Below are 10,020 nucleotides of genomic sequence, written 5' to 3'. Positions count from 1 at the left end.
CTATTTGCGACAGTACCGACCTTTCAAGCCCTTTCATTCTATCCTCGATGTCACCGTTCGTGGAGTTTTGAATGAACACTTTTTTTTATTTGTTACTTTTTGGCCTCACGTTCATTGCTGCGTCGCAGCTGCGATAATGTTATCTATTTTAAGACAACAAATGAACTATTTTTTTAAAAAAACTTCATATTTTAGTATTATTTAGAGAAAAATAACTGCTATTTCTTGACAACGATTCAATTAATTTCTCTCCTCACTCAGATAGTCCAAAATTTTAATTTTTTTTCATTTTAACATGAATTTTATGATTTTTTACTTGTAAAGAAGTTTTTTTTGCATCAAAATCGTTTCACGACATAGAAGCATTTGGCAGCTGATAATTTTTGTCATTCAAATATTAAATAGAAGACAGATAATTCTATCAAAAGACGTTCAAATTTGCCAATTGCTTCATTTCGAAAGTAAACATCAAGTCGTACGTGTTAAATTATCGTTGAATAAACAAATATTAGACATTTTTTTCATATACTAATCATTCAAGCACATTTGTTAAAAAAGCATAAAGTTTGTCTGCTAATAATTTCAAAACTGCTACGATTCAGCCGAATTTCTGTTGATTTTGTAATAATTTCACGAACAGTTGTAGTGAGAAAAGATGAAGTTTTCGTTAGTTTTATTATGTGTATGCCTTGTCATTGGAATTCAAGCAAACGTAAAGGAAGAAGAACATATATACTTGACTAAGCTTTATCACTCTGTTAAGGATGGTAATTAATCATATATACCCTTGTGGAAATATTTCGACTTCATAGTCGACTAAAAATTGACTAATTTGGGACAAAAATGGCTGATATTTCAGCCAGCTAAAGTTAACTATAAGTGACTATATGCGTCTTCGTGTAATTTGAGTTGAGAAATGTCGATTGTGATCATAGTTAACTACGGTTAACTATAAGTATATGAAATTGACTTTTGTCAACTATGTTGACTATAATTAGTTAACTCTGAAATATAACCGACTATATTAGATTTCAATCATCTATTGGTAATTTTAACCGAATAAAAGTGATTAAAATTGACTTAAATTTATAGTCAGTCAGTCATTTTTTTTCCACAAGGGTATGCATAAACAAGTATATAGAAATGTGCATGTGAAAAATTATAAAATTTTTCAACTGTACAGTATGCGATACCGTAGCGACAATTTTCATCAGCAGTCACAAAATGGAATTATTCGAACATAAGCCGTCGATATTTTATGAGATTTTGCTTTATTGCTTTATTTCATTTCTAGATGACATAAATCGGATTAACCAACTGATTGAAAGTGGATTGAATGTCAACGCAAGTTATATCGATGGGTCAACACCTCTCCATTACGCTGTAGAAAGGGGTATTAACGTTAGACCATTCGAACTATGAATTTCAATATTTTAAGGTTCATGACCTTCCAGATTCAACGAAAATAGCCAAACTGCTCATCTCAAAAAGAGCCAATGTTAATGCGAAAGATAGAAATAATGTGACGCCTCTTCATGTAGCTGCAGAAAATGGTAGGAGTCCAAATAATCGATTCAAAGTATCAATTCCTTTCAATATTTGAATGTTTTTTTGGATCATCCAGGTACACCAGAAATGGTCAATCTTCTCATTTATCACGGGGCCGATGTTAGTGCAGAAGAAAATATGCATTCGATTCCACTCCATTATGCTGCGTTTGAAGGTAATATTCCAAACAATCGAATCAAACTATAAATTCTTTCTAATGTTTTTTTAAATCAATTTTTCAGGTAAAATGGAAAATGTCAAAATTCTTGCAAGCAAATCCAGCATTAGATCAAAAAATTTATGTAAATGGACACCTCTCCATGGAGCTATTTATTATGGTAATAGCTTAAATAATCATCATGAACTATGAATTTCATCTAGAATTTAATTCAATATGTAATTGTTTATTAATCCTTCAGGTAAAATGGATGTGGCCAAGTTTCTCATTGAAAAAGGTTCTGATGTTACTGCAGAAACTGCAGATAAGTGGACACCTCTACATTTTGCCGCAAATGATAGCTTCACTCTAAAAAATACACAGGGAAACGAGCAGAGTAAGAGCTTTCTTTGTAGTACCATCTTAAGTTTTGGATGTGCACTTTTATAAATTAGTGCTCATTTTTGCTCTGCGAAAAAATTAAGTCAAACTAAAATAATGAACTCTTGATATTCATGCAGGTATTAAAGGTGTAATCGATCTACTGCTGAAAAATGGGGCTAATGTTATTGCAGAGGATATCGATAAACTGACGCCCCTCGATATAGCTGTAAAATATGGTAACAGTACAAAGTTATTTGAGTCGAACTATGATTTATTTTCTATGTTTGAATGTTTGACCAGATAAAAAGGATATTATCAGATTTTTCGTTGAACACGAGGTCAATTCGGAAAAACAAACCCCACTTCATGTGGCTGCAAAAGAAGGTAAGAGTTCCAAACAATCTAGCGAGCCTGTGAATTAAATGTTAATTTTTAAATCATTTATTTTCGATCCAGGTAACATAAATGGGACCAAGCTCCTCATTGAACACGGTGCCAATGTCAATGCAGAAGATAAAAATAAATCGTCGCCACTGCATTACGCAGCAGAAGAAGGTATGAACCTTTCTTTTTAAACATTCGAACCGAAATAATTGCTGTGCCCAGATTGAGGCTGTAGTATAGCTAGTGTGTTAAAATATTTCAGGCAGAACAGAAGTGATGGAAATTTTGATTCAGAATGGTGCCAACATGAATGCAAAAAATATTAATGGAAAAACGCCCCGTGACTTGGCTTCAGGCGAAGGTAAAATGTTTATTTTTATTTCAAATGAAAATGAGGTGAGCAACCACGCAGATTTTTGTGTTATGCCTTTTCATTAGTCATGGGCACTGAGTTTGATTTTTAGTCAATAAATTGTTTTATATAGTTTCCCTCTTTGATGGGCACATCAGCATTGTTTAAATACTCCAACATATAAAATACTCAAATATCTTTTTTCGAATATAGTGGTAGAGATTGTTAAGTAAAATTACTTTAATGAACTTCAAGAAGTAAATATCTGAGATTTTTTTTAAAGATACCAACAATATCGCTAACCAAGCACTGGATAAATTTGAATCGGAAATAGCTGAAATACGCCAAGAAATCAAGAAATTAGATACTCCATCGTCATCTCAAACAGCAAGCCTTTCGCTCGTCATTGTTTTTATCTTATTGTGTATAATTCTATTTATGCTAGTTGGTACAAAAATATATTCTTCCATCAGAAGAAATGGCAAATAGTCGTCAATATAATACGCATGATGCAGGTAATTAACCGTTTATTTTATTGACCTTTAATACGTATATAATTATTTATACTTTCCTTTTGATTTATAGGCAAGATTATTCAGATATAACTTGATATCGGACAGATACAATCCATATCATTTAGTTTCGATCGTAAAATATCCAATTAATTTGTATCCAATGAAGAATAAAACAAATGAATGTAAATAGTGAATGAAAGTGTTTTCACAAACAAAATATTTTGCAAATTTCAGATTGTGATAAGTCGTATAATTAAAAATTGATAATCAGAACCATACACACACATGCACATCAATCTGTTTACGATAGAAGGAACGGTCATTCAATTCATATTTTTTACATTTCATGCCTTTGCTTTATTGTTCCGAACGAATTTGTTAAATGCTGCTATTTTGTTATCAATGGACACTAAATTCAAAAAATCGTCCATTGAAAAGAGCTATTTGACACTTTGAACTGAATTTTGATAGAGGCCACATGCGTAACATTTAACCTTGGCAATCGAATGTTCAGCTTTCGATCGTTAGAGATCCGGACGTGATGTTACGGAATTTCTTATGATTAGCATGTAGTTGAATGGAAAATTTACTTTTGAGAATTGTTGTTTGTATCGCTAATTGCGGTTGGTGCATTTGGATAATGGATATATGAATGTCCGAGAATGAATGTGAGTCTGACTGTCAGCAATTTTTGTATGGCGGTGTTACATTTCAATAAACTCTCAGGAGAAGACTCACATTCATTCTCGGACAATCATATGATAAAGAGCTTTGTTCAAAACGTCAATCTATCGACTTCTTATTCGCAACTTCATTGGTTTCCAGCTAACCCAATATAATTGTCATCACATAATCTGTTGCAAGAAATTTGTCCTTTTAGAATGGAATTAATGTTTATCATACAGTATATGACATACTGTGTATGTGTGTTGTTTTGCTCAATGTCAATGATCCACAGTGATGGAAAAATAATGGAAATTAATTAAATTTAACTCAAATTAAATAATTTGTTTTTTTTTGTTCATCGCGAACACGAATGGACCCACAATTTTAATTTGAATAATTTGTATAATGATTCTATTTCACTTATAAAGAAGTTTTTTTGCACCAAAATTTTGTTAACTGATAATATTTGTCATTCAAATGATTGAAGACGTTCACGTTTGCCAATTGCTTTATTTCGAGTGTAAACATCAAGTCGTACGTGCTACATTTTCGTTGATGCAAAAGTTCAAATTGAAGGCCAACGTTTTATTTTCTTTAAATTATTTATGTATTAGACAATTTTTCATTTAATAATTATGTGCACATTCAAAGTTTAAAATCAGAAAGAATACGCGAAGTTTTTTGTTGCTAATAATTTCAAAACTTATACGATTCAGCTGTTCTGTTGATTTTTTAATCATTTCTCGAACAGTTCTAGTGAGAAAAGATGAAGTTTTCATTAGTCTTATTTTGTGTGTGCCTTGTCATTGGAATTCAAGCAAGAGTAAAGAAAGAAGAAAATGGAGTCTGGACTAAGTTTTATCAATATGTCAAGAATGGTAATCTATACGTATACATAAAAAACGAAAGTATGCTTGTGTATGTGTTGCTTCCAACGGCTGAACGGCTCAACCGATCTGAATGATTAGGTCACCGTTTGGAAGGTTTCGGCACTTCATGGTCCAAAACGGTTTTTCACCAATTTTTTACTTTTTCATTTTTTTCGGGTAAACATGGTTATGTTGGTCGAATATTATGGTTTAATGTCATTTTTCACGATATCGAGAACGGCCTTTATTGTTTATTTACTAATTCGCCAATGTTGTGAAACGAATCGATATATTTTTTGTTTTTTATGAAGAGTCATAATCATAACATAGTGTTATTTGTATGTTTTGAATTTCGCAACAAAAATTAAAGCAAATGTGTTGCCAGCGAGTAACCATTCAATATGAAAAAAAGAGTGTTTTTCATATATAAGCACAGATACAGAAACCATCTTATCTTAAATATTATAAAAAAGGTTTTTAAGTTAATTTGTGTAAGTTGTACAGTATGTGATAAATGCTAAGGGAGACATGGGCTCTAATATTTCTAGTTTATCCTAATTTTTTAGGTCTCATATAACGTGTACATTTGACAGGACCTAATAAGTCCTAATTTTTCTTAGTTTTTTTAGTTTTCTAGTTTGTGTCTACCCTCTAGGATAGATGTCAATGCTGTAGCAACAATTTTCATCAACAGTCATACATGGAAATATGCCAAATTAGCTGTTAAATTATTCGGACTTTAGCTGTCGAAATTTTATGAGATTTTGCTTTATTTCATTTCTAGACGACGTAAATGGGGTTGACCAACTGATTGAAAGTGAATTGAACGTCAACGCAAGCTATATCGACGGATCCACGTCTCTTCATTACGCTGTGGAAAGGGGTAATGAAACTCTTAGGTAATCATACTATGAATTTCAATATTTGATTAACCTTCCAGATTCAACAAAAATTGTCAATCTGCTCATCGCAAAAGGAGCCAATGTTAATGCGGCAAATATAAATAATATTACGCCACTGCATGTAGCTGCATATTATGGTGATTATCCTAATAATCACGATTAACTATGAATTCCTTAAATTTTTCGTTTGGTTAATCAATTTCAGGTACAACGCAAAATGCAAAACTTCTCATTGATCACGGGGCCGATGTTAATGCAAATAATAATATCAATTTATTGACGCCGCTCCATTACGCTGTAGAAAAAGGTAATATTCCAAACAATCGAATCGATCTATACATTTTTTCCTTCGTTTAATTGCTTCATTAATCTTTCAGGTCATAAGGACGTGATCCAACTGCTCATTCATAACGGGGCTGACGTTAATGCAGAAACTAACAATCAATGGACGCCAATCTACTATGCTGTATATTCTGGTGATTGTCAAAATAATCGAGATGATCTATAAAATTCATTGAATGTTTTATTGTTTAATTAATCCACCAGGTAAAATGGATGTAGCAGAACTGCTCATTCAAAATGGGGCTGAAGTTAATGCAGAAACTGCAGATAAATGGACGCCGTTACATTGCGCTACAGAAAAAGGTAAAAGATATCCATTAATTTTAATTATGATTTCAATCAATGTTTTATTATTTAATGAATCCTCCAGGTGATGGGGATATTGCCAAACTTTTAATCAAACATGGTGCAAATATAAGTGCACAAACTGATGAGAAATGGACGCCAATCCTTTACGCTACACTAAATGGTAATAGTTTAGATAATCGAGTTTAACTGCGAATTTATTTCAATGTTTCATGAATCCTCTAGGTCAAAAAGATTTGGTACAGCTTCTCATTAATTATGGTGCTGATGTTAATGTAGCGAATGAAAAAAATGTAACGCCATTACACTTTGCTGCACAGAATGGTAATAATTGAGACGATTGCGATTAAATTTGAATTCTTTTTAATGTTTGATTGATTTTTCGATAGCTAATGTGGATATAACCGAACTTCTTATTAAAAACGGCTCTGATGTTAATGCAGAAACTGCAGACAAATGGACACCACTACATTATGTCGCAAATAATGGCTTCAATCCAAACAATCCACAGAGAAATGAGCAAAGTAAGAGCAACCATCTCTCTATGTAGTATCATCTTCATTTTTGGATGTGTACTTTTATTAATTAGTGCACATCTTTGCTCTGCGAAATAATCAAGTCAAACTAAAATAATGAACTCTTGATATTCATGCAGGTATTATAGGTGTAATCGATCTACTACTTAAAAATGGGGCTAATGTTATTGCAGAGGATAACGATAAACTGACGCCCCTCGATATAGCTGTAAAATATGGTAACAGTACAAAGATATTCGAGTCGAACTATGAATTATATTCTATGTTTGAATGTTTGACCAGATAAAAAGGATATTATCAGATTTTTCGTTGAACACGAGGTCAATTCGGAAAAACAAACCCCACTTCATGTGGCTGCAAAAGAAGGTAAGAGTTCCAAACAATCGAGCGAGCCTGTGAATTAAATGTTAATTTTTAAATCATTTATTTTCGATCCAGGTAACATAAATGGGATCAAGCTCCTCATTGAACACGGTGCCAATGTCAATGCAGAAGATAAAAATAAATCGTCGCCACTGCATTACGCAGCAGAAGAAGGTAAGAACCTTTCTTTTTAAACATTCGAACCGAAATAATTGCTGTGCCCAGATTGAGGTTTTAGTATAGCTAATGTGTTAAAATATTTCAGGCAGAACAGAAGTGATGGAAATTTTAATTCAGAACGGAGCCAACATGAATGCAAAAAATATTAATGGAAAAACTCCCCGTGACTTGGCTTCAGGCAAAGGTAAAATGTTTATTTTTATTTCAAATGAAAATGAGGTGAGCAACCACGCAGATTTTTGTGTTATGCTTTTTCATTAGTCATGGGCACTGAGTTTGATTTTTAGTCAATAAATTGTTTTATATAGTTTCCCTCTTTGATGAGCACATCAGCATTGTTTAAATACTCCAACATATAAAATACTCAAATATCTTTTTTTCGAATATTGTGGTAGAGATTGTTAAGTAAAATTACTTTAATGAACTTCAAGAAGTAAATATCTGGGCTTTTTTAAAGGTTCTGTAAAACATGCATTTGAAATAGCAGCACAGGAAAAGATTGAATCGGACATAACTGAAATACGCCAAGCAATCAAGAAATTGGGTACTCCATCGTCACTGCAAATAACAATTATTTCGCTCGACGTTGTTTTGGTCATGTTGTGCATAATTATATTTATGATAGTTGGCGCACAAATGTACTCCACCATTCGAAAGAAGGGAAAAAGATCTTTAGTGTGATATGCAGGTAATTGTCCATTTATTTTATTGGCATTTATTTTCTTATACGAAACTTTTTTTTTATATAGGCAGAAAAATTCAGCTTGGATACTACAGAAATTCATATCATTAAATTTCGATCGTTAAATACTACATCCTCTCATAATTTTTTTAATAGAAATGTTATATAATTTTTAATAAAAAAATAATAAATTCTCTTCGAATAAACAAAAATATTTTTTTTTCTGGAAATCCACTCAAATATATCGAAAACAAGCAAGTTAATGTTAAATTTGTTTGAAGTGACAATATTTTGAATGAACGAACTGGCCATTTCAACAACTCTTGGAACACGCTTTTTCATTGTCGAAACATATTTGAACTCTCTTAATGAACAATTATGACAACTATAACTGATGATGCAAGAGGTAGCGTTTGTATCACTCATTTGTGCTAGGTGCTATAAAGAAGTGATTAAGCACGAAAAATAAATCATACGGTTTTTTTTTCTTAAATCAAAATTCACCTTTTGCTGTTTTGAATGGAATGCCGGCTAAAAGAAAAAAAAATCGATTTAATTATTGGCGAAGCCTGATCATGCCCGTGCAACACCTCTAATGCGTATTCCGAGTACTAGTTGACGTTTGTGACAATATGGCCGTCACGGTTTGGCAAAATCATTATGAATCGATTAAACTGCATTAAACTGTTAAAATAAAACAGTAGAAATAAATAGATTTTAATTTCTTACATTTTTGAAAATAAAAAATCTTTTGTTTTTTAATTTTGTGAGATTTTCTGTCCAAAATATTCAAAAATATTAAATCAATAAAAATGAATTGGTTGACATAACCTCACTTTTGTGTCACAATCGTGATGAACCGATTAAATAATTATTAGAGGTGTTGTTAGTTACAAGGTTTATATAGGAAATCCTATACCATTATCGGGCTTCGATTATTGGTATCTTCTCGATTTAATTTTTTCGAAAAAATCAGCAATTTCAAGGACTATGAAACAAATCTTCGAAGCCCAAAAAACGTAAAATAATTTTATTTCGATTTCCAATCAATTTCTTGATTTTTACCATCCCAGCTGCGGGAAATTTAAAGTCTGCAGCCATCTTTGGATCATAATTCACTTGATATGTGTCAAACGCAGTAGCTCTGCAATTTTTCGCAATATTTATATTAGCTTTTAATATTCAAAGTTTTTTATTGTCTCACGCAATTTCTGAAGTATAAAAGATGTTGAGTTCTTTTTTTAAATTTGTCTTCAGAATCTATTCCTGAAGTTGAAATTAATTTTAAAAGTTGGAGTACAGTTAATAGCTTTGATATTCACCTGAGCATTGTATAGTTAAGAACAATAAAGATAAAAATACTTCACACGAACACATTTTCAGCGATACGAACTGAAGTTTTATGGAATAGAAACGCACTGATGACAGAAATCTAGCGAAATATTGAAGAAAGCTTTGCATATGTTCGAGTACGTATTGTTTACTCGACACATTCCAGGGGTTTATAAATAGATGAGTCAATATATTCTTTGAAAACAACTGTATTTGAAAATATTTTTCTCAATTAAAAAAAAAAAAAAAAAAACAAGAAAAGAAAACGGTTTATTCGACCTAAATTTGCCCTTCACCGGTTTCTGGTGCTGTCAAGTCCCTGGATCCTATTCTGCTAGTTTTATTGGGGGGTTTTGTGCCGCTTTTTATGCTCCTTCATAAAAATTCGATAAAGTAATTTCTGAAATTCTTTGAAGAGGCCAAAGAAATTGCAAATGGATCACTAACTAAGACTATAAATTAAGCCTGCCAGATTTTTTTTTTAGTCGATCCGGGCCGGATT

The 10,020-nt window shown here is 32.0% G+C and overlaps 1 protein-coding gene across 3 annotated transcripts; it reads left to right on the top strand.

The window, feature by feature from the left end:
- Positions 1 to 468: 468 nt before the first annotated feature.
- LOC116347125 (putative ankyrin repeat protein RF_0381) lies at positions 469 to 8,325 on the top strand. Of its 3 annotated transcripts, none has more exons than XM_031777581.1 (15): positions 469 to 767; positions 1,295 to 1,393; positions 5,816 to 5,914; positions 5,983 to 6,084; positions 6,155 to 6,253; positions 6,324 to 6,422; positions 6,490 to 6,588; positions 6,651 to 6,749; positions 6,815 to 6,949; positions 7,081 to 7,179; positions 7,244 to 7,327; positions 7,400 to 7,498; positions 7,590 to 7,688; positions 7,962 to 8,192; positions 8,254 to 8,325. In XM_031777581.1, exons 1-14 carry the CDS (start codon positions 656 to 658, stop codon positions 8,183 to 8,185), a joined length of 1,548 nt encoding a protein of 515 aa, XP_031633441.1. In that variant the 5' UTR covers positions 469 to 655; the 3' UTR covers positions 8,186 to 8,192; positions 8,254 to 8,325. The 3 variants fall into 3 exon arrangements, with proteins under 3 accessions (XP_031633441.1, XP_031633443.1, XP_031633442.1); XM_031777583.1 differs by having other exon boundaries at positions 651 to 712; XM_031777582.1 differs by lacking the exons at positions 469 to 767; positions 1,295 to 1,393 and adding exons at positions 4,485 to 4,884; positions 5,660 to 5,758.
- The last annotated feature ends 1,695 nt before the right edge of the window (positions 8,326 to 10,020 follow it).

This window comes from Contarinia nasturtii, unplaced genomic scaffold (genome assembly GCF_009176525.2).
Source record: "Contarinia nasturtii isolate CC-2019 unplaced genomic scaffold, AAFC_CNas_1.1 Cnas_scaffold_1699, whole genome shotgun sequence".
NCBI classification, from domain to species: Eukaryota; Metazoa; Arthropoda; class Insecta; order Diptera; family Cecidomyiidae; genus Contarinia; species Contarinia nasturtii.
This window is presented reverse-complemented; position numbering and strand designations above follow the sequence as displayed.

Coding starts and splice junctions, on each gene's coding strand:
- LOC116347125 (XM_031777581.1), top strand. CDS start 656: ATGAAGTTTTCGTTAGTTTTATTATGTGTATGCCTTGTCATTGGAATT. Junction 6,423..6,489: donor ACATTGCGCTACAGAAAAAG/GTAAAAGATATC, acceptor TGAATCCTCCAG/GTGATGGGGATATTGCCAAA. Junction 7,689..7,961: donor TGACTTGGCTTCAGGCAAAG/GTAAAATGTTTA, acceptor GCTTTTTTAAAG/GTTCTGTAAAACATGCATTT.